The 25,081-nt window shown below is 42.3% G+C and overlaps 1 protein-coding gene across 2 annotated transcripts in view; it reads right to left on the bottom strand.

Moving 5' to 3' along the window:
• Positions 1-21,937, bottom strand: part of LOC118385962 (protein Wnt-6-like) — a 30,185-nt gene extending 8,248 nt beyond the window's left edge. The window contains exons 1-3 of one of the 2 annotated variants that reach the window (XM_035773237.2): positions 21,262-21,937; positions 17,126-17,246; positions 16,797-17,017 (exon numbers count right to left, since the gene is read on the bottom strand). In XM_035773237.2, the coding sequence (XP_035629130.1) occupies positions 16,797-17,017; positions 17,126-17,193 (289 nt within the window). In that variant the 5' untranslated portion in view covers positions 17,194-17,246; positions 21,262-21,937. The remainder of the gene's footprint in view (positions 1-16,796; positions 17,018-17,125; positions 17,247-21,261) is intronic. The other variant, XM_035773236.2, reaches the window with a different exon arrangement.
• Positions 21,938-25,081: the final 3,144 nt, after the last annotated feature.

Genomic DNA, 25,081 nt, shown 5'->3' with positions numbered 1-25,081 from the left:
ATCAAGCGCTATGATGAAACTGGCTCTCATAAGAACCGCCACAGGAAAGGAAGTCCCAGAGTTACCTCTGCTGCAGAGGATAAGTTCATTAGAGTAACTTCACCTCAGAATGTAGCCAAAATAAATGCTTTGAATTAGTGCAAAGAAACCATTACTAAGGGACACCAATAAGAAGAAGAGACTTGCTTGGGCCAAGAAACAAGGGCAATTGTCACGAGTTCGACCGAGGGTGTTTCCCCTTCCCGGGCGGGTGGCGCTCGGCGGTCGTCGTCACCGGCCTATTAGCTGCCACTGATTGTTTTTCCTCCCCCTCCTTGTATGTTTAGTGGTAGCACCTGTTTATGTTAATTAGTTTGTCTTTATTAGTCAGCCGGCCCGCCTGGTTGTTGTGCGGGATTATTTAATTGTAACCTTCGGCTCTATTGTAAAGGTACGTGTTTGTGCCCCGTCGTGTATTTTTCTATTGTATTTGCGTTTTTTTTGGTTCCAACCGCCATGTCTTTGTGAGCGGATGATCTCCGCATGTGTGGTTCCCACCGTGAAACATGGAGGAGGAGGTGTGATGGTGCTTTGCTGGTGACACTGTCAGTGATTTATTTTGAATTCAATGCACACTTAACCAGCATGTCTACCACAGAATTCTGCAGCAACGCCATCCCATCTGGTTTGTGCTTAGTGTGACTATAATTTGTTTTTCAACAACACAATGACCCAACAAACCTCCAGGCTGTGTAAGGGCTATTTGACCAAGAAGGAGAGTGATGGAGTGCTGCATCAGATGACCTGGCCTACACAATCCCCCGACCTCAACCAAATTGAGATGGTTTGGGATGAGTCGGACCGCAGAGTGAAGGAAAAGCAGCCAACAAGGGCTCAGCATACAGTGGTTGTTCCACTAAAAGTTTTGCGATTAGGCTTCGGGACTTAGAGGTAATTTGTGGTTTAGTGCGGTACCCTGCGTCACCACTTCATTGCTCCAGACCAGCGCAAGGGGGAGTTAGAGCACTGATCATGCTTTTGGGTCCTACTGTGTCTCTAACTGACAATGAATGGGTGGCTTAAATCTAAATAGAAACGGATAATTGTGCACAACTTCAGTATTACTTACTAAAATTGTTGTTACACTAAGGTTTTTATTATTTTATTTTGTTAGGATTATTTTGGTTTTACTGTAGTACTGTAGGCCACTCACGACCGGTCACGTTATACAGCGCCTGAGTAGCGCAACGGTCTAAGACACTGAATACCAGTGCAAGCTGTGTTGCTACATACCCGTGCCGTCCTCGACTGGGAAACCCATGAGATGATTGTCGGTTTTTGGTTTCTCTCCCTCTAAAAACATGTCTCATCCCATGTTCAAGAATGGTATTTTTCTCCCTCATTTTACGTTATTTGAAAATGAAATAATCTCCAAAATATTGTTATTTTTTAAACAAAGCAATTATTATTAATTTAGTAGAATTATATAAAATCCCGTTGGATATTCTCACAGATATTTTATCAACCCTGTTATTAGCAGGACAATATACACTGCTCAAAAAAATAAAGGGAAAACTAAGATAACACATCCTACACAACAATTAAATATTGTTATTAAATACTTTTTTATTTACATAGTTGAATGCGCTGACAACAAAATCACACAAAAATTATCAATGGAAATCAAATTTATCTTTATTTGGAGTCACACTCAAAATTAAAGTGGAAAACCACACTACAGGCTGATCCGACTTTGATGTAATGTCCGTAAAACAAGTAAAAATGAGGCTCAGTAGTGTGTGTGGCCTCCACGTGCCTGTATGACCTCCCTACAACGCCTGGGCATGCTCCTGATGAGGTGGTGGATGGTCTCCTGAGGGATCTCCTCCCAGACCTGGACTAAAGCATCCTCCAACTCCTGGACAGTCTGTGGTGCAACGTGGCGTTGGTGGATGGAGCGAGACATGATGTCCCAGATGTGCTCAATTGGATTCAGGTCTGGGGAATGGGCGGGCCAGTCCATAGCATCAATGCCTTCCTCTTGCAGGAACTGCTGACACACTCCAGCCACATGAGGTCTTGCATTGTCTTGCATTAGGAGGAACCCAGGGCCAACCGCACCATCATATGGTCTCACAAGGGGTCTGAGGATCTCATCTCGGTACCTAATGGCAGTCAGGCTACCTCTGGCGAGCACATGGAGGGCTGTGCGGCCCCCCAAAGAAATGCCACCCCACACCATGACTGACCCACCGCCAAACCGGTCATGCTGGAGGATGTTGCAGGCAGCAGAACGTTCTCCACGGCGTGTCCAGACTCTGTCACGTCTGTCACATGTGCTCAGTGTGAACCTGCTTTCATCTGTAAAGAGCACAGGGCGCCAGTGGCGAATTTGCCCATCTTGATGTTCTCTGGCAAATGCCAAACGTGCTGCACGGTGTTGGGCTGTAAGCACAACCCCCACCTGTGGACGTCGGGCCCTCATACCACCCTCATGGAGTCTTTTTCTGACCATTTGAGCAGACACATGCACATTTGTGGCCTGCTGAAGGTAATTTTGCAGGGCTCTGGCAGTGCTCCTCCTGCTCCTCCTTGCACAAAGGCGGAGGTAGCGGTCCTGCTGCTGGGTTGTTGCCCTCCTACGGCCTCCTCCACGTCTCCTGATGTACTGGCCTGTCTCCTGGTAGCGCCTCCATGCTCTGGACACTACGCTGACAGACACAGCAAACCTTCTTGTCACAGCTCGCATTGATGTGCCATCCTGGATGAGCTGCACTACCTGAGCCACTTGTGTGGGTTGTAGACTCCGTCTCATGCTACCACTAGAGTGAAAGCACCGCCAGCATTCAAAAGTGACCAAAACATCAGCCAGGAAGCGAGAAGTGGTCTGTGGTCACCACCTGCAGAACCATTCCTTTATTGGGGGTGTCTTGCTAATTGCCTATAATTTCCACCTGTTGTCTATTCCATTTTCACAACAGCATGTGAAATGTATTGTCAATCAGTGTTGCTTCCTAAGTGGACAGTTTGATTTCACAGAAGTGTGATTGACTTGGAGTTACATTGTGTTTTTTTATTTTATTTTATTTTACCTTTATTTAACCAGGCAAGTCAGTTAAGAACATATTCGTATTTTCAATGACGGCCTGGGAACAGTGGGTTAACTGCCTGTTCAGGGGCAGAACGACAGATTTGTACCTTGTCAGCTCGGGGTTTGAACTCACAACCTTCCGGTTACTAGTCCAACGCTCTAACCACTAGGCTACGCTGCCGCCCCTTTAAGTGTTCCCTTTATTTTTTGAGCAGTGTATATATTGTTCATGGCTCCCGAGTGGCGCACAATGGGATTGCCTTGCAGTTCTCCAGTTGTATCCACTGAAAGCGCGCAAGGTTCAAGGCACGAGGGCAGGGGGCACGGGATGGGACGCAGAGCCGTGCACAGAAGACCGACCTAGCCCATGGGGAAGGGAGGAGGAGGAAGGGGGCGGGGGGTGGACCCCATTCATTGTCATTAATAAAATAATGCTAAAAATAGTTTTTCAAAACGCCGTTATTGATCTATAACAAATTACTATGGGAATAAATATCACTGAATTACAGAAATATCCTCCAATCCTTAATATGTAATTATTGGCGGAGAGTCATGTCATATTTTTCGACATACTGTAGGCCTACCATAGGTGACATGAGTCTAACTAGTGTTGAGTAATGTGCTGTTAAAAGTGGTGTAGGTCTTATTTATTTAAAGAGCATATTGGAGTTAGTGTAACCTTTATTTAACTAGGCAAGTCAGTTAAGAAAAAAATCTTATTTACAAGGACAGCCTACTCCTTCTTCTTCGACATCAGGGAATTGAACCCCAGTCTCCCGCACAAAACAGGGATTCTTTAGCTAAATAGCCCAGTATTGTATTTTTTTCTGGACACTCTTCTGTAAAGCCCAGCTCTGTGGAGTGTACGGCTTAAAGTGGTCCTACGGACAGATACTCCAATCTCCACTGTGGAGGTTTGCAGCTCCTTCAGGGTTATCTTTGGTCTCTTTGTTGCCTCTCTGGTTAATGCCCTCCTTGCCTGGTCTGTGAGTTTTGGTGGGCGGCCCTCTCTTGGCAGGTTTGTTGTGGTGCCATATTCTTTACATTTTTTAATAATGGATTTAATGGTGCTCTGTGCGATGTTCAAAGTTTCTGATATTGTTTTATAACCCAACCCTGATCTGTACTTCTCCACAACTTTGTCCCTGACCTGTTTGGAGAGCTCCTTGGTCTTCATGGTGCTGCTTGCTTGGTGGTGTCCCTTGCTTAATGGTGTTGCAGACTCTGGGGCCTTTCAAAACAGGTGTATATATACTGAGATCACGTGACAGATCATTGGACACTTAGATTGCACACAGGTGGACTTTATTTATCTAATTATGTGACTTTTGAAGGTAATTGGTTGCACCAGATATTATTTAGGGGCTTCATAGCAAAGGGGGTGAACACATATGCACGCACTACTTTTACGTAAAAAAATAATAATACTTTTTTTGAAACAAGTTATTTTTTAATTTCACTTCACCAATTTTGACTATTTTGTGTATGTCCATTACATGCAATTCAAATAAAAATCAATTGAATTTTTTATTTTTTTAATTTTATTTTTACCTTTATTTAACCAGGCAAGTCAGTTAAGAACATATTCTTATTTTCAATGACGGCCTGGGAACAGTGGGTTAACTGCCTGTTCAGGGGCAGAACGACAGATTTGTACCTTGTCAGCTCGGGGGTTTGAACTCGCAACCTTCCGGTTACTAGTCCAACGCTCTAACCACTAGGCTACGCTGCCGCATTACAGGTTGTAATGCAACAAAATTGGAAAAACGCCAAGGGGGATGAATACTTTTGAAAGGCACTGTGTTACCACTCATTTTGACATCTTCGGGAGATGAGAATTGTAGGCTGAACAATAATAGGCTACGGACCTAGAAAGCCGGAGCTTATTCAGAAGTACCATTGTGTTACGACCGGTTGTAAATATATGGTGTAGGCTAGGTTCCATAAGGCTAGGTCCCAAGTTGGGGTGTTCCTCTGCGAGATCCATGTAAATATATGGTGTAGGGTAGTTCCGTAAGGATAGGTCCAGAGTAGGGGTGTTCCTCTGCGAGATCCATGAGTGTCACTACAGTGTAGGGTAGGTTCCGTGAAGGACAGGTCCCTAGTGGGGGAATTCTGAAAGAGGGACAAAAGTCTCAGCCACAGTGGCCATGAAGCCGAAGGGTGTGTGTGTGTGTGTGTGTGTGTGTGTGTGTGTGTGTGTGTGTGTGTGTGTGTGTGTGTGTGTGTGTGTGTGTGTGTCTGTGTGTGTGTGTGTGTGTGTGTGTGTGAGTGAGTGTGTGTGTACGTTTGAAGATGATTCATGTGTAGTAGCAGTAGCAGTAAAGAGAGATTGGTTTATGCCTTAGTGGTGCGGGGAAATGTGACAGATTAGGTGAATTGACAGACACAAAAGTATCATCCAGCACCAAAAGGTGGAGTATGGTGTAGTGGCCAAACTATTGATAGCCTAAGCTGTTACTACTCAACACTGTTGGGGGGTGACGCCGAGTCAGTTATAATGGATATGGCTTTTAGAAGCCAGTGTAACTGTATTGCTTCCGTCCCACTCCTCGCCCCTACCTGGGTTCGAACCAGGGACCCTCTGCACACATCGACAACAGCCACCCTTGAAGCATCGTTACCCATCGCTCAACAAAAGCCGCAGCCCTTGCAGGGCAAGGGGAATAACTACGTCAAGGTCTCAGAGCGAGTGACGTCACCGATTGAAACACTATTAGCGCACACCCCACTAACTAGCTAGCCATTTCACATCGGTTACACCAGGAGACTCCCGGAGTGGGATGGGTAGAAAGGCAAAATGTTACCAAAGCATTAGAAGTGCAAAAAAAAGGGCATTTGACCAGCACCAAGAACCAAATAAATGGTGGGAAAAATTGGACAAAATTGCTACACATTATCCCGTAGATAGAAAGTTTAAAACCAGCCAAGAATGCAATCGTAGTGTGGAATATTGAAATCAGAGAACGGTCCAAACTACAATATGCAGGCATCCTAACCATGGCATTTTATCAGCAGCGGATAAAACTGGAAAAAGGGAAAAATAGAGACCTGCAAGGTCAAATGGAGCAGGCAGTAGACAAGAATGAGACGACAAATAGGAAACTAGGCGTATCCGAAGGGAGTGCGCATAGATTAGATCAGGGGTGTCCAACCCTGTTCCTGGAGAGCTACCTTTCTGTATGTTTTCGCTCAAACTGTTGTAACTAACCTGGTTCAGTTTATCAACCAGCTGATTATTAGAATCAGGTGTGCTAGATTAGGGTTGGAGTGAAAACCTACAGGATGGTAGCTATCCAGGAACGGGGTTGGAGAGCCCTGGATTAGATGAACAAAAGCAGGAATTGGCTGTTGCGCTAGAAAAGAGTCAATACCTAAACCAGGAATTAGAGGGTGCCCTTGAGGATAGACAAAAACAAATAAAACAACTAATGGTTGCACTTCAACAGTATTACAAATACGTGTGGAGGAGTATATGTAATTGCACCACTGGATAGTGATTAGCATTATCCAGGTAATCGTAGAGATGTGCACCCAGTACGAACACACGAGACCCCGGTTACATATTATCCGTGACAAATAGTACCAGGGGAGGACAACACTGTTCCTGATGACGCACATCCTCAAGTACGGATCCAAATTCAGCATCACCATCAGCCAATGAGCGAATTGGGTAGTATTATGAAAGAGGCGCCAGATCCAGTAAGGGAGGGACAGGAATTTATCAGTTGCCGGAGGAAACAGGGTAGAATTTTTGGGTTCCATGCTGGTGATTACAATAATATTGTACGCTCGCTTTTGCCAAGGGCCATGTTACCAGCACTCGCACGGGGATATCGAAGCATGTGACCCAGCCGACAGCAAACATGTGACCCAGCCGACAGCAAATTATGAAATTGAGGGATTGTTAACTAGTTGGGAATGTATTGTTTAGACGGATGCGAGTAAAATGAGTAACTGAAAGAAGGAGTACGTGATTATGTGGATCGGATGGATGATGCGTTATGTCTTGTCATGGTTCCTCCTGGCACCAGAGGGCGGTAGAGTCCGCCCTAGAGACTTTTATTGGACTCAGGTGTGTCTTATTTTTTTAATGATGTCCCTCTTAAAAGAGGTGTGTTTTCTGTGGTCGTTACGTGAGTGAGTTTGTGAGATTTAGTGTTTTTTTGGCTTTTCAAGTGTACTGTGATCCCGTGGCTTCTGTTTCTCTGTAAAGTATTATGTTTATCCTTAACTTCTTGGATATAGGGGGCGCTCTTTTAATTTTTGGATAAAAAAACATACCCGTTTTAAACAAGATATTTTGTCACGAAAAGATGCTTGACTATGCATATAATTGACAGCTTTGGAAAGAAAACACTCTGACGTTTCAAAACTGCAAAGATATTGTCTGTGAGTGCCACAGAACTGATGCTACAGGCGAAACCAAGATGAAATTTCAAACGGGAAGTGCCCCAGATTTTGAAGGCGCTGTGTTCCAATGTCTCCTTATATGGCTGTGAATGGGCCAGGAATGAGCTTACACTTTCTGTCGTTTCCCCAAGGTATCTGCAGCATTGTGACGTCTTTGTAGGCATATCATTGGAAGATTGACCATTTTACACTACATCTACCAGGTGCTCGCTTGGTGTCCTCCGTCGCAATTATTGCGTAATCTCCAGCTGCGTGTATTTTTCCATTTGCTTCCGAGGAGAAACCCAACTGCCACGAATGATTTATCATCGAATAGATATGTGAAAAACACCTTGAGGATTGATTCTAAACAACGTTTGCCATGTTTCTGTCGATATTATGGAGTTAATTTGGAAAAAAGTTTGGCGTTGTAATGACTGAATTTTCGGGGTTTTTTTCTTAGCTAAACGTGACGAACAAAATGGAGCGATTTCTCCTACACAAATAATCTTTTTGGAAAAAATGAACATTTGCTATCTAACTTAGAGTCTCCTCATTGAAAACATCCAAAGTTCTTCAAAGGTAAATTATTTTATTTGAATGCTTTTCTTGTTTTTGTGAAAATGTTGCCTGCTGAATGCCAGGCTTAATGCTATGCTAGCTATCAATACTCTTACACAAATGCTTGTGTAGCTATGGTTGAAAAGCATATTTTGAAAATCTGAGATGACAGTGTTGTTAACAAAAGGCTAAGCTTGTGAGTGAATATATTTCTTTCATTTCATTTGCGATTTTCATGGTAATGAGCTTGAGGCTGTGATTACGCTCCCGGATACGGGATTGCTCGTCGCAAGAAGTTAACCACTGATTCCTTGTCTGGTCTCTTCTCTGCACCTGGGTCCAACCTTACCACGTCACAGTACTAATCTGACAACGGGGGACGTTACAGGGAATTGGAAGAGCAGAATTTAACATGACTGGGATTGCGATTTGTGAGGCTAATAAATTAAGGAAGTGGGTAATCAAGTCTCTGGGGAACGATACCACTCTGTGTATATTGTTACAGGGGATAGCTCGTAGGAGAGGAATGACATCTGTGCACAATATAGAGACTACTATGATGTTTAACTGAACATCACACATACCCAGATCATGGTGAGAGTAGCAGAGATAGTGTTGTCATTTCAGACACTATTGTCAACTTTCAGTGAGGCGTTTGTCAAAGAAGGTACAATGCTTGAAAGAATAGCTACAGATCCCTGTATACAGGAGGCCATCTCACCGGAAGGGAAGTTCACTGAGGTAGTATCATCACATCTCCTGCAGAGTGTGATTAAGAAACATGTGACTCAGAGTTTTGTAAGGTTGGATACTCTTCCAACTCCACTAATATCTCCCACATTTCTAACAGCCAGCAAACACTTGACATTTCTCCCAGAAGATTGAGACCGAGTGACAGTAAACAGAAAGTGTCAGAAGGTGGCTGCTTATCAACCATTGGGACCGAAAGTTAGCACAGTAACGAGGGTGTTCACAAAGGGGTGGGTGTGGATCGGCCTTGGGATGAGCGATGTAACTGGAGCACAGGAAAGTATTATCCATGGTACCGACTGTAGCAGAATATAGGAGGTCATTGAAGATGTTGGTGGCTAGGGAACCAGGTATGAGTTGGGAGACAGGTAGGGAGTATCTGAAAGGTTCAGTCCTAGATCTATCTGTGCATTGTTGGGATATCATCTTCTGAAGGCATTGATGTTGAAACGTATATACAGTGCTGATTTACCTCAGGATGAGATAAAGTTGATTAGGGCCGTGTATCTCGTGTATCTCGTGAAGGAGTTTGGGAGCGAAGTGAAAATTACATGGCTTGGGAACACCTCTTGTAACCTGTGGCCTGACAGGGGGAAGTCTGGCATGAGGTTTTTTAGGGCCTTCATTTTTGAGGAACCCGGCAGAAAATTATCCCAACGGCATAGAGTCAAGTGAAGAGCGAGTGGGAATCGTCATGTTATCAAACTTCAGTTTGTCTTTACATATATAATTATGCAAGTCTTAGCACATTATTAATACTTGTTATGTTTTGTGTTTCTTTCTGCTTTTCAAGTCTTGTGCTATCACTCTCTTAGGAACCAGAAGGAGGAAGTGGAGAAAGTAAAAAGGTCCATCTGAAATGGAGGAAGTCAAAAGCTTCAGCTGAAATGTTATTCTCAGTTGAACGACGAGAGATGGAAATAGCAGGGTGCATAGTGTAATTATAGATCAGAGGCCATAAGCCTCAGAGGTGTAAACATAATAATCAACTGTGAATGTTAACCATGTTTAAATTCCTGTTCATTTATAAGTAATTCCAAGTTTAAATGAGTTGAACAGTATGGAATTAATGTGCAAAAGGGGGGACTGTTGGGTACTACATTCTAAACTTGAAATATGAAATATCCCTATTCATGTTATCAAATTAGAACCGAGGGTATAGAAATCTACTGAGAGAGAGAGGGGAATGCAGAAAGTGCACATTCTGTCAGAACATGTTATTGTTATATATCAGGTATCCAATGGAGAGGGCCAGAGTCTGGTTCCAGTCAACAGGACAGTCGTGAGTTGGTGAGGAGTGAGGAATTTGGGCCAAGTTCAGGTCAGATGAAGTGAGAAAGAACACGCATCACTAAATTCTGGCTACCAACAGAGATGCATTGGCTGTCCAGATGTGTAAGGGAGGAGACACGGCAAAGGACGAAGGTATAAATATATGGGCTTGTGTAAATATGTCTTTGTCTTTCAGCTGTTTGAACCATTGGGTGAATAAACTTGGTTTGAGCTTTGACTAGTTGTCCGTTAGTTTTTCACTTCATTTTTCAGAGTCTAACACTCTCAACCAGCTTCATGAGGAATGCTTTTCCAACACTCTTGAAGATGTTCCCACATATGCTGAGCCCGAGTTGGCTGCTTTTCCTCCACCTCATCCCAAACCATCTCAATTAGGTTGAGGTTGGGTGATTGTGGAGGCCAGGTTATCTGATGCAGCTCTCCATCACTCTCCTTCTTGGTCAAATAGCCCTTACACATTCTGGAAGTGTGTTGGATAATTGTCCTGTTGAAAAGCAAATGATAGTCACAATAAGTGCAAACCAGATGGGAAGGTGTATCGCTGCAGAATACTATGGTGGCCATGCTGGTTATAAGTGCCTTGAATTCTAAATAAAACAGACACTGTCACTAGAAAAGCACCACACCATCTCCTCCATGCTTTACGGTGGGAACCACACATGCGGAGATCATCTGTTCACCTGCTCTGCATCTCACAAAGACACGGGGGTTGGAACCAAAAATCTCACATTTGGACAAAGGACGGATATCCACCGGTCATTGATCATGTTTCTTGGCCCAAGCAAAACTCTTCTTATTATTGGTGTCCTTTAGTAGTGGTTTCTTTGCAGCAAATTCGAACATGAAGGCCTGATTCTCTCAACAGTTGATCTTGAGATGTGTCTGTTAATTGAACTCTGTGAAGCATTTATTTGAAGCTGCAATCTGAGGTGCAGTTAACCCGAATTAATTTATCCTCTGCAGCAGAGGTAACTCTGGGTCTTCCTTTCCTGTGGTGGTCCTCATGAGAGCCAGTATCATCATAGCGCTTGATGGTTTTTGCGACTGCACTTGAAGAAACTTTCGAAGTTCTTGAAATGTTCTGCATTGACAGACCTTCATGTCTTAAAGTAATGAAGCCTTGTTGTTTCTCTTTGCTTATTTGATATGTTCTTGCCATAATATGGACTTGTTCTTTTACCAAATAGGGCTATCTTTTTTATACCACCCCAACCTTGTCACAACACAACTGATTGGCTCAAACGTATTAAGGGAAGAAATTCCACAAATTAACTTTTAACAAGGCACACCTGTTAATTGAAATGCATTCCAGGTGACTACCTCATGAAGCTGGTTGATAGGATGTCAAGAGTGTGCAAAGCTGTCATCATGGCAAAGGGTGGCTACTTTGAAAAATCTCTAATATATTTTGATGTTTAACACTTTTTTGGTTACTACATGATTCCATATGTGTTCTTTCATAGTTTTGATGTCTTCACTATTATCCTACAATGTAGAAAATAGCACAAATAAAGAAAAACCTTCTTTCTTAATGAGTAGGTGTGTCCAAACTTTTGACTGGTACTGTATATCAGTGGAGGCTCCTCAGAGGAAGGGGAGGACCATCCTCCTCAGCGAATTTCATAAAAATATAATACATATCCTTTTTTGATAAAACTATACAAAATCTATTAATAAATGTCACCAAATAATTGATTAAAACACATGATTCTTTGCAATGAAGGTCTACAGTAGTCTCAACAGCACTCTGTAGGATAGCAACATGGTGTAGCTGGAGGACAAATTGCTTCCGTCCATCTATGGGCCTTCCATAGACCTACACAGTAATTATATCAACTCCAACCTCCAACATATCAGAGCTCTTGCAGCATGAACTGACATGTTGTCCACCCAATCGAAGGATCAAAGAATTAATCTAGTACTGAAAGCATAAGCTACAGCCAGCTAGCACTGCACTGCATCAAATGTGGTGAGTAGTCGACTCAAAGAGAGAGAAAGACAATAGTTGAACAGTTTTGAACAAATTCATTCATTCAAAAATGGAGGAGCAAGAGAGAGAGAGGGAGATTTTGTCATTTTTGTCACTTTCACTTAATTAGCTAGCAAATGCAGCTAGCTAGTTTAACCTACTCAAACACCCAGTTCAAACATAGAGGGATGCTATGTTAGCTAGCTGGCTATGACTATCCAACACTGGAACTTTTCCAAGTTAAAGTGCATTCGGAAAGTATTCAGATCCCTTCCCTTTATCCACATTTTGTTACATTACAGCCTTATTCTAAAATGGATAAAATAAAAACATGTCCATATCAATCGACACACAACACCCCATAATGATAAAGCGGAAAACATTTTTTATTTTAGCAACAACAACTAAAACTATATATACCTTGTTTGCAATACCCACTGGCTCCATGTCATCTACAAGACCCTGCTAGGTAGCATCTCCCACCTGTAGCACACGCTCCAGCAGGTATATCTCTCTAGTCACCCCCAAAACCAATTCTTCCTTTGGCCGCCTCTCCTTCCAGTTCTCTGCTGCCAATGACTGGAACGAACTACAAAAATCTCTGAAACTGGAAACACTTATCTCCCTCACTAGCTTTAAGCACCAACTGTCAGAGCATCTTACAGATTACTGCACCTGTACATAGCCCACCTATAATTTAGCCCAAACAACTACCTCTTTCCCAACTGTATTTAATTTATTTATTTATTTTGCTCCTTTGCACCCCATTATTTTTATTTCTACTTTGCACATTCTTCCATTGCAAAACTACCATTCCAGTGTTTTACTTGCTATATTGTATTTACTTTGCCACCATGGCCTTTTTTGCCTTTACCTCCCTTCTCACCTAATTTGCTCACATTGTATATAGACTTGTTTATACTGTATTATTGACTGTATGTTTGTTTTACTCCATGTGTAACTCTGTGTCGTTGTATCTGTCGAACTGCTTTGCTTTATCTTGGCCAGGTCGCAATTGTAAATGAGAACTTGTTCTCAACTTGCCTACCTGGTTAAATAAAGGTGAAATAAAAAATAGTATTCAAACCCTCGACATTGAGCTCAGATGCATTCTTTCCATTGAATATCCTTGAGATGTTTCTACAACTTGATTGGAGTCCACCTGTGGTAAATTCAATTGATTGGACATGATTTGGAAAGACACACACCTGTCTATATAAGGTCCCACAGTTGGCAGTGCATGTCAGAGCAAAAACCAAGCCATGAGGTCGAAGGAATTGTCCATAAAGCTCAGAGACAGGATTGTGTCGAGGCACAGATCTGAGGAAGGATACCAAAAAATGTCTGCAGAATTTAAGGTCCCCAAGAACACAGTGGCCTCCATCACTCTTAAATGGAAGATGTTTGGAACCACCAATACTCTTCCTAGAGCTGGCCGCCCTGCCAAACGGAGCAATCAGGGAGAAAGGGCCTTGGTCAGGGAGGTGACCAAGAACCCGATGGTCACTCTGACAGAGCTCCAGAGTTCCTCTGTGGAGATTGGAGAACCTTCCAGAAGAACAACCATCTCTGCAGCACTCCACAAATCAGACCTTTATGGTAGAGGCCATAAAGGCCAGGCCCTCCTCAGTATAAGGTACATGACATCCCACTTGGAGTTTGCCAAAAGGTACCTAAAGGATTTTCAGACCATGAGAAACAAGATTCTCTGGTCTGATGACACCAAGATTGAACTCTTTGGCCTGAATGCCAATCGTCACGTCTGGAGGAAACCTGACCTATGGTGAAGCATGGTGGTGGCAGCATCATGCTGTGGGGATGCTTGTCAGAGGCAGGGACTGGGAGACTAGTCAGGTTCAAGGGAAAGATGAAAATCTGCTCCTGAGCGCTCAGGACCTCAGACTGGGGTGAAGGTTCACTTCCCAACAGGACAACGACCCAAAACACACAGCAAAGACAATGCAGGAGTGGCTTCGGGACAAGTCTCTGAATGCCCTTGAGTGACCCAGCCAGAGCCCGGACTTGAAACCGATCAAACATCTCTGGAGAGACCTAAAAATAGCTGTGCAGCGACACTCCCCATCCAACCTCACAGAGATTGAGAGGGTCTGCAGAGAAAAATGGGAGAAACTACCCGAATACAGGTGTGCCAAGCTTGTAGCGTCATAATCACTGCCAAAGTCATTTCGACAAAGTACTGAGTAAATGGTCTGAATACTTATGCAAATGTGACTGTGTTTTTTATTGTTAATATATTTGCAACATTTTCAAAAAAACGGTTTTTTCTTTGTCATTATGGGGTATTCTGAGTAGATTGATGAAGAAAGAAAACTATTTAATCCATTTTAGAATAAGGCCATAACGTAACAAAATGGGGAAAAGTCAAGGGGTCTGAAGACTTTCCAAATATACTCAAAAGTTTGGACACTTACTCATTCAAGGGTTTTTCCCTTATTTAAAAAAATATTTTCTAAATGGTAGAATAAATCAAAACTATGAAAAAACATGTGGAATCATGTAGTAACAAAAAAAGTGTTAAACAAATCAAAATATATTTTATATTTGAGATTCTTCAAAGTGGCCAAATGGACAATGACACAACAAAAACTTCCAGGCTGTGTAAGGGCTATTTGACCAAGAAGGACAGTGATGGAGTGCTGCATCAGGTGACCTGATCTCCACAATCACCCGACCCTAACCTAATTGAAATGGTTTGGGATGAGGTGGATTGCAGAGTTAAGGAAAAGCAGCCAACAAGGGCTCAATATATGTGGGAACTCCTTCAAGACCGTTGGAAAAGCATTCCAGGTGAAGCTGGTTGAGAGAATGCCAAGCATGTGCAAAGCTGTCATCAAGGCAATGGGTACTAATAATAATAATAATAAGTATGCATCCCAAATTACACCTTTTCCCCAAAGGTATTGTCCTATTTAGGGAATATGATGCCATTTTGGACTCAGACTAATTGTGTCACATTCATAAGGAAGGACTACTGAAGGACCTAGAATGTGTGGTGGTTGTTTTCTCTCCAGGAGTCTGGAGAAAACATCTCCGCCAAGCCAGGCGATGCAAAGCTCCCAAATGATGATTGACAGAGAAGCAGACAGAAGCAGGAACATTCTGACAAATTAATATTGAGTTGCATTCCTGAGGTGGCAATGGAAATTACATTCAGACTATATTATGATTATTATATCTAATCACAACCACATATTGTCTCTGAGCACGTCTAACTACTCAATTATAACCATGAGACAACATGTCGAAGCAGCCAGCAGGGATCACCGTTAACCTCTGGCATCGAGAAGCCAACACAACAACAGCTTTGGATTATAAGTTTAAATCTAGAAAATATAGCTTCAAGTTATTTTTGCAAAAGGAGAAAAATGTAAGCTACTTCGTGCAGCAGCCCCAGCCCACCGTGCGCACGTGAGAAAGTGAACCTGTCTTTGCAGATCTCCCTGCACTGACAAATGGTCATTAGTGGTACATCTTGATAATTGTGCTGAATGCTTCAAAACAGAGGAGCACTTAAGCCTTACCTAAAGACATGGAGGAATTTACGATTAATTACCATTTTACCTAGCAGTTTCAGAGAGTTCTCTAGTCCTCAGTGAAAGGAGTTGCTAATGTTGTAGCCTAATCCTGACAGCAACATCTCATCACTCAATTTACACTCAACTAAAGCCACAAAGATGCTACTCAGATCCGACTGTCTATGAACTGATCAGTCCAATAAGTGGTCACATACCACACCACCGGCACTCTGCCCTCTGCTGGCCTTCAGCAACAAAACAGGAAAGTTACAAACCAGAGTTTACAGGAAGATGACATATGTAATCTAGCACTTTAGGAGGTATCATCTTAATACCCAGATCTTCCTCATTGTGCGACCAAAATGATGTTAAAACACCCACAGAATACTTAGCTTTGCCACAGGAGATTACAGGCTTCGTCTGGAATTGCTTATATGGCTCGATTACGGCATGAGATATGTTTAACTCAGAATGTAGTCTTAAGAACTAAGTAGAGGTTCTTTGAGACAGAAAATCTTTCAGTGAAAGTTAGAATAGGCATTTCTGGTTATCAGATGACAGACGATGAAGAACAGGAATTTTGTCAGTGCCGGCGGCACGTTAGTACTCTAATTGTTTTAAAGATGAACGACATCCTCTAAAGGCCACGTATTAGCTAAATAGTTAAGAAGATAAAAACCAATAAAGGATACACTGTATTGGATCTAAACGGTGGCTTGTTGACAAAAACACTTCCTTGTTGGTACACACAGAATGGTCCCTATGAACCACAAACTGAAAGGTGAAAAAGGGCGAGACACCGTACAAAAAGCAGGACAATAATTGCATAGTAGCAGGACCAAACAGTTTTATTTCTGACTTCAAATGAGCACAGTTGATGTTAGAGATCAATGGTTATGAGAAGCAATTTAGCAGATCAATTTGGAGTGTGCAATTGAATGCAAAAGAGGAGCAGTCAAGTATAAATCTGCCTTGTTAACATACAACAGATGGCCTTGTTCTCCACTGTACTTGGGATCAGACCTGAAATTGAAGTGAGGCTATTGGCTGTGCTCTCAAAGGGTCAAGGGGTCACATCCTAAGTGGTACACTTTTGAACCATGAGAAAGGCACTTAGATGATCATTCTCCATGTCAGGCAGCGTGTGTGTTGAGGTATTAGAAAAACTTTGGGGGTAATTATTAAAGGTTCCTATTTATTTCCATTACGACAAGTCCTCACTCACCTTGTTGGAGTATTTTGCCAAAGTACTTGTTCTGACTGGTGCAGTTCCAGCGGCGAAAGCGAAACTGGTACTGGCACTCCCGCACACCCAGCTTGGCACCCTTGGCGACCTCGTGGACGATCTCTGGCTGGGTCTGGCACAGCTCGGCCTGCTTTCCCGCTAGTCGCTTGGTCTTCCTGCAGATACTGTTGGGATCCATAACCAGAGGGCTCCCCACTGCCCTACAGGGAAGCACACAACACACAGACTGTGACTACAACTCCTGTGTCATGCTACAGTGGCATAACATTATTATGAGGTCTTGTTACATTTTCAGAGAAGTATCTTACCTAGAAGTAGCACTACATTTAAATGAACGTGTTCTTCTATCAGGCAGTTTGGTTACTTGACACCACATAGTTGTGCAAAAAAAAAGACATTTCAGGTGTGGAGAGAAATAGTAAAGCTGTGCTGATCGTCAGGGAACATAGGAAAGAGAGAGAAAGTTGCATCTTAATTGCTGTGTTTCTTACATCGCGTTGACAGATGTATGTTTACACTTAGGTAAATTGTTTACTTCAATTCCTAATGGGAGTACGGGCCTCAGGTCCAACACTGTGAACTCTCGCCAGTACTTCCCATGACAGTTGCTATGACATAATGTGAGAACAGCCCTATCCCCCTGTTCCCTCTATTCAATAACTCTGCATCTGACTCCAGTTCAGCTGATGTGATCCGTAAACCTCGAGTCCATTTTTATCATTATGTGGGAGTAAGGAGTGAGTGTGAATACCTCATTGCTTTTCACTCACCCCTGTCACAGCTAATCTTTCTAAGTAATAACATTCATCTGCCTCGTGAGTTTGTTTTAAGAAGTCAAACAAGCGCTCTTTCCAATCCCTAGCATGGCGGTCTGATAAGAAGCATGAGACACAGGATATTTGCTCTTAAAATGTAATGCATCCCATCTCCGGTAAGTCAATTACTTTATTGAAGTAGAAACCATTTATATATCAATGTCTGAAATGTCACTGTATATCTGTGATTCAATCAAAATACCAATTATTTGTACAGTTAGATGTACCTTTTTTAGTTATAGCGTAATGGAAAACTACAAACTCAACTGCCAACATGCTGTACACTTGTCCTTGAAAGACTGAAAAATAGCATAATGGCTGCACAGATTAAGCAAATAGAAATTCCTAAAAGCCTCAAAGTGGGGAGTGAAAAGCAACTTAATGCCCACAATGTGAGTTATCTTCGCGGAAGTGTGAGAACTTGACTCCGACAGTCCAGCGTCAACAACTTCTGGGATCCAGACATCCTTCAATGTATTGACAACGTCTCCACAGAAACGAATTACAGGGGAATTACATCTCAAGCACGCTCTAGTATTCCTACACAGATCTGACTCCAATGAATCCACACCCCTGTGTAATTAAGATCTGCAGATGCAGTACTTAGCAAGACACCCCAGGTCTTTACAACCCCTGATTATCTGATGTGTCACGGCCTTCAAATCTGCGTGAATCTGTGTGCGAGGATCACAGCTTTGAAATTGGCTCGACGAGCTGCTCACAAAAATAAGGGACCAGGATTTACTGCAGTAGATGTAGACTCGTAAAAAATAGCAGCCCATGTTGGACAGAGTTTCTTCTCTAAGTCCTGTGTCATTGTTCAAGGCAAAGGCAAACCCTCCTAGCACAATTCAAAAGAAACGCTTGAATATCACATGAGCAGCTGATGCAGCTTGAACAATGGCAGGGCCGTGCCTAGCTTTTCGGGGGCCCTAGGCAAAATGTTGTTGTGTGCCCCCCCCCATTTTTCCATGGGGCGGAGAAAATGTTGCTATTTTATAACAAACTTCATGCAATTCTGCTCATTTTGCCATTGGTCAAGTTTTAATAGCTGGCTAAACTAATTTACCAATCTACAAAAATGTTGCTGACATGGGCTAATTGAGTGATTGTCAGTGACTGACATAACAAGGGAAAAACTGCTGCATAACCAAATGTCCAAATTGCACCTTGTGTCGTCTACTATTCTAACTCTCAACAGTAAGTTGAGACTCAGACTGAGTTCAACATTTTTTGTAAAATAATATTAATCAATACAAAAATTTTGTCGGGCCACCTATAGCAAGTGTGGGGCCGGCCCGGAACGCTGGCATTGACCAAGTCTGAGTATGGTCGAGAAATATGTAGATGAAGACATTTGTCTGTCTTGACCACCATACTGTGTTCCAGTGTTAATCCAAACCAACACTAACCTGAACAGGACCCTAAGAGGAACATGATGCTATTAGTGTTGAACATAAAGGATAGTCCTCTTTATAAGCACACATAAAAGGAACTACAAAATCAAGCAATCAATCTTCCCTGTCCATGCAATGTGTCTATATTCCTTTGATTTATCAGTCACAGTAAAGCCCCTGGAACATGATAACGTTGAAACAGAGTCCAATCATAACACAAATGAGGATGTATCGCCATCGATGCAATCAAAAGCCCTCTAAGCAGCGCCTCACATTAAATAGCATAGAGATGACCAGAGACCAAAATAGAGCGGGAAACACTGATAAGGGGGACAAGTATCCAAATAATCAGTCTCAATGTAGGCCGACGTGATCCGTTGGAGATAAGCCGTTCTTCTAGCTGTATGTGTACCTCAAGTTACATTATGAATTGCACGGCCGTAGATACGTGTCCCTTTTTTCACTTTGCAAACGAGTGAATTTCATCCTCCTTAATCCTCTAAGTATGCTGGATATGAAGTCAGTCACGACAAGGCTGGATCGCTAGCTGGAGAGTGGCTTGGGTTCAGCTCTGTGGTCCGTGGCTCAGAGCCATGGCCCAATCATCGCTAGAACTCGACACTAAATCAAGTGACTGGAGCCCGGGGTCCTGCATGACACCGATGCACCACTGCTGTCTGTCACATGTTTGTCTTGCAATAAGTGAGGATAGCATGAGGCCTACGTGTGCACTGAAAAATCCCAACGTCTGGAAATCGGCAGAGGCCACATACTCAGTGTACATAGTATCCCTGGCCAAGCCTCGTCATTGAATCTTTATCTGATCCCATCTCTCTGGCCTGGATTGGAAATCATGCAATTTTCCAGAAATATGTATTGCTTTGAAATGGGAGTGAGAACAATAAATATCTCGTATAATGAAGTGCTTCTCTGCAGGTGATGCAGAGCTGTAGACTGGTCCGGGACCCATTCCAAGCCGGGTGAGTGGGAATGGCACACGCTATATGCATACCTGTGGGCCACACTCCTGGCTGCCTGCCAGACTTATGACCCACACTTACCCAGGAGGATCAGGAGGTTACTTGTCCTGAAACCTGCAAAGGCATTCCACACTCGCTGGTCTCACTGCTCTCTGTCCAAATGATTAGAGCCTAATCAAGGAAGCTCTGAAAGAATGGGTTTATCTCTGGACGTTTCATCTTCCCCACAAATTACATCCTGTCTGCCTGGTCACGCTGACAATCATTTGCTTCAAAAGACAAGGGGTAGAGAGACAGGGGTGTGATGGCATGCCCAGCTCTCAACAGAAAGCATCTTTGTCCTGTCAAACTGCAGGACCTCCAGGTGTGCTCACCTGAGTGCTCCAATTTAGTCTTAGAGGAGAGATGTTCACAGTTCAGCAGTACTAATAGCTGGCCATTATCGAGATTGGATGAGATGCAAACTTGAAATGGTTTGATTTATCTAAACATCCCCCTTCAGATGTGCATGTCTCAAATGAATGTATTATACTTTAATAACACATCTGGCTCTGTCTTTTCAAGTCTCATACATCTCAGAGTGCTGAACAAAGAATTGTTTTATGATGACATATAGGCACTGCCTCAAGGTCCACCTAAAATTCCAACTCTGACAGCACTAATATCTTCTCTTTTTTGTTTTTACTACAAAGGCAGACCTCCAAAAGTTGCAGCTGCATCTTTCTGTCGAGCCAAGGCATAACATTAGGGTCTTTCGTTTTTATTAATCTTTTTTATTTACTTAACCACATTGTATAGATTCGTTTGTTATCAACAATAAAAATGCTGTATCGAAAAAATATTGTGTGGTAAATTAACAAATGTTGGGAGACTGACAGGGATTGTTTTGTCAATCGTTACAATTTATTTGAGTAAGGTTGCAATACGGTGAGAGGTTAAGCAGAATCTTTAATTGGAAATTAAATTGCAGACAAAGCTTCACACAATGCGGTCAAGGTCATCAAACGGGTTACCATGTTATTACACTTGTCAATACGAGGCTATTTGAATAGTGGTTGTATCAATAGAGTCGGATCCAGAATTGAATTTTAGTGCAATATGCAGAACATGGCCACAACATCAAAAACATGGACACGCGTGCATAACCTAGCCTACAAAACATCAGATGACATAAACGCTTTATTCTGAGAAACCTCATTTCCATTTGCAACTACACTGGAAGCACATGTTAATTGTATGTAGCATGACTTACCACCATAACCCAATGATATTGACCGGACATAGGAGAATGAAAAACAGGGCAAGTTGAGTCCGAGATAATAGAATCGTCATGATGAGAGTATCCTACCAACAAACAAAAAAAAGTTACGTTCAAAAATTAGAGCCGTCAATTAATGTGTTGTTGTTTTCTTGGGGACGTCCTGCAAAATTGGTGATCTGCAGGATTTAGAACCTCCACGAAACGCGCAAAAAATCCATTGAACTCCTCTTTGGGTGCATCACTAACGTTCGATTACTCGGTCAAGAGGGAAGAAACATCCGTGGTGAAATGTGTTAACCTCTTCATAGTCCTTTCTCTGGCAGACAGATTCAAAGCTCAAATGCCAGAGGAAGAAGTGACAAGCACGTCTTAACTAAAACACACAAATTCCAATAGCACAGCGATTTTAATCTGGCAGCAAGGATACTACAGCCCGGGGGTGGTGGGATGCAGCCAGACCTTGGGCAGAAAAGTAAACCCAATGACCCTGCAGATTCCGCGTGGACAATTAATGTTGACGTTATTACGCAAAAGTAATCAATTGTATTGGCCTTGGTAAGATTGGTTGGATTAGTGCGTTGCTCGGCATCGAAATGGTTGTTCATTTTCGATTCACGGGTAGTAGTCAAAGCGCACAAGTTTACCCAGGTGTCTGCGCGCTCGTGCACCCCCCTTCCCCCCACACCCGTATTCAAGTGGGAACGTATTTTCCTTGGATAAGAAATGCGCTCATCTCCAACCCGGTATGACGTTGCTTCGGGGCAAGTGAAATCCTTACTGTCGCTCAGAAAAACTGGATAATTACTTGGACGAGCCTGTGTGCACAAGGGTATTTTGTGAAATGGGAGAAAGAGAGAAACATTTCCCTTGCGTGTTTACAGTAAAGAAATAAGAGCTCACGGGAATGGAGGAATTCATCTCAGGTGTTGCAAATAGGCATACCTCTGCCATATTTGCCCATATCTGTTGATAACGTAAACATGCACACTTTTGGCGAAACTATATGCCCTCACCTGTTTTTCTATAATAAAGTAGGCCAATAGACCAGTAAACACAACTTTCATTGCAACTACAACAGCTGTGGAAATGCAACAACATGCTAAACTATTTCTTGACAGACTGTTATCAAATGTGTTTGTGCTCATCCATTCATCTATATTTTTCATTTAGGCCATGTAGCCTACATTGATCTAGGCTAATAGCTCCATCTGTGCTCAAATCTATTTTGTGATGTTTCCATTATAGGCCCGACTCTTATCGAAACACCTGCTCTCAGTGCTTTTTCTTTGCTGAGTTCACATGTTGTCATATTTTGTTGTTGTTGTTGTCATATTAGTCATTAATACATGACAAAATGACACGTGCCCATGTGTCATTACATGTCTTACATAGGTATCATTGCCACGTTTATATCTCCCCTTTCGAGTGGCCAATATGGCATCCCGATTGAAAATTCAAGATCTCTGCTCTCTTGTAGCCCATCAAAGATTCACCTCTGCATTCCAACACAGTGAAACAATCAATCACAATACAGTCACAAGCCATCAGGTAACAGCACTAGTCTCATTCACATGGCTCACTTCTCTCTCTTGATAGCCCTGAACAGCAGAGTGTAAAGGACAGGAGCCGTTTGTCTGTCTCGTGACCAGGTCTCTTTCATTCTCACCTTTTGTTTTTACCTCCAACGTCAAAAGGTGAGATATGGAATAGTTTTTGTCTGAACCGCAGGTGTTTTCACGGTAGTGATAGTTCCATTTATCATTAGATAAAAGAGAAGTGATATCTGGCTCAGCCTCAATGTATGGTAGGTTGAAGTGCATCAAACAGTAGCAAAGCATCCCCGGGTCATGTGACAAAGCAGATATTCAATCAAATATTATGTTGGTTTTTTTATTTAAAAAATGTGCATGACCTACAGTATACTCATGATCAGATGTAGGACGACATTCAAAGTGGGCTGATGTGTGTGTTTGTTTTGGCGCAATGTTGTATCAAGTTTGAAGTGTATTTATTTACCACATCCAGAAAGTTCATGTCCCAGCTTTGAGTGCGAAACATTACATTTGACCTAATCCAATAAATATGCCTAGATAAGTTTATCCTTACATTTTTGGAATTCCTGCAATTACATTCCCCGCTATTTACATGAATATGTGACTTGAACTCCTAATGAAATAAGAAAGTTATAAAAAAAAATGGCATTATCACTCCTTGTCTATATTTAACTGAGGCATAATGTCAAGCATGACTACTCCACTTGTAGTCTCTCTAACTCTCTCACTCTCTCTCTGGGGCGAGTGTTTTTGTTCGGGAGGACTGATTCTTCATACTTGGTTTAAACTTTATGGACAATAAAGATCCTATTTCAAAGTACAGCAGGGTGTTGAGCCTGAGGTCTTGGCTGAGTGTGCCTGAGAACAGCCCTGAGCAGACCCAGAGTTTGTCTTTAGCTGACAATGCTTCAACAATACATTTTCACTGCTAGTATGTGCTCCATACTTTGCCCTCCACCCTTGCCCAGCACACTCCCTCTTTCAAACTGCTTTCATCCAACCATGAAATGGCTACCTACTGTCTACCAGGGGATTGCACCTTCTATCTCTGGTTACCAGAGCTTCATCTTTCTACCACACATTAGCCCTTTGTTTCTCAAATCTTTCAATCCCCTTGCTTTGGCAAAAAGTCCGCCAATACATTCCCCTAGGATTATCATCCAAAACGATTAGAAATCCCATCACACATCACATTTCATATGCCGGGTTAAATTAAGGCTAAATCAGAAACACATGACGGCGATATTCCTTAACCTTTTTAAACAAACCACAGTCGTTTCTGGAATTCCCTTGAGAAGTCAAGTTTGTGAAATTCCTTTGCAACTGGCAAGGGAATTTTATTATAAAACATAGATAATGCCGCATGATTTCACATATCTGTAATTTAAACACTAAGTATGTTTGGAAAAATAAATGGCGTTATGTCATATGATACCCTGACTAAAGCAACTTAGGGACACGAACGCAATGTTTTTATCAGAATTGTGTAAATGTTATTAGGAAAATAGTAAATTGCCCAGAGGGGAAAAAAACACCCACAAATCAATGTCACCCAAAAATCATTCTGCCCTGTCAACTATGACCCTTTTGATGACCCTTTTCAGTGAGTCCAGACTGCATGCTTCCTCAACGAAAACCGAATTCTTGTGCAGATTACACATTCTGACTGTAAAAAAAAGTCTTAATATTTTGACTGATCATGAGATCAGCAGCAAATAGTCCCCTCAGAATCGGGCCTATTGGAAACCTAATTCATTCCAGCAGTGGTCGCATCTTCCAAGTGCGTCACATTTTATACTCCACAATAACATCACTGTTGAACTTTTGTTTATTAGATTAGGTTTGGCCCAATCGATTGTGTTACGAATGGTGTTGTGTGAAAGTGAGACCCACTGTGTGTCTATCAGTTATATGTATAGCTGCTTTGACATCACCATGGTATATACTCTCTTGGATAGGGTCATGTTACACAAAGCCATGGAACTAAATCAAATGAAATTGTATTTGTCACATCCGCCATGTACAACAGGTGTCGACCTTACTGTGAAATGCTTACTTATGTGCCCTTAACCAACAATGCAGAGGTTTAAAAAAAAAAGTATGAACAATTTGCTCATGTAAAGGAAAAATAGTAACACAATAAAATAACAATAGCGAAGCTATATACAAGGGGTACCGGTACCAAGTCAATGTGCAGGAGTACGGGTTAGTCGAGGTAATTACAGGTAATGTGTGTTCTTATCTTAGGTTGTGTTTAA

The sequence above is a fragment of the Oncorhynchus keta genome, chromosome 7, assembly GCF_023373465.1.
Source record: "Oncorhynchus keta strain PuntledgeMale-10-30-2019 chromosome 7, Oket_V2, whole genome shotgun sequence".
Taxonomy (NCBI): domain Eukaryota; kingdom Metazoa; phylum Chordata; class Actinopteri; order Salmoniformes; family Salmonidae; genus Oncorhynchus; species Oncorhynchus keta.
The sequence above is the reverse complement of the archived record's forward strand: the minus strand, read 5'-3'. Positions and strand labels throughout refer to the sequence as shown.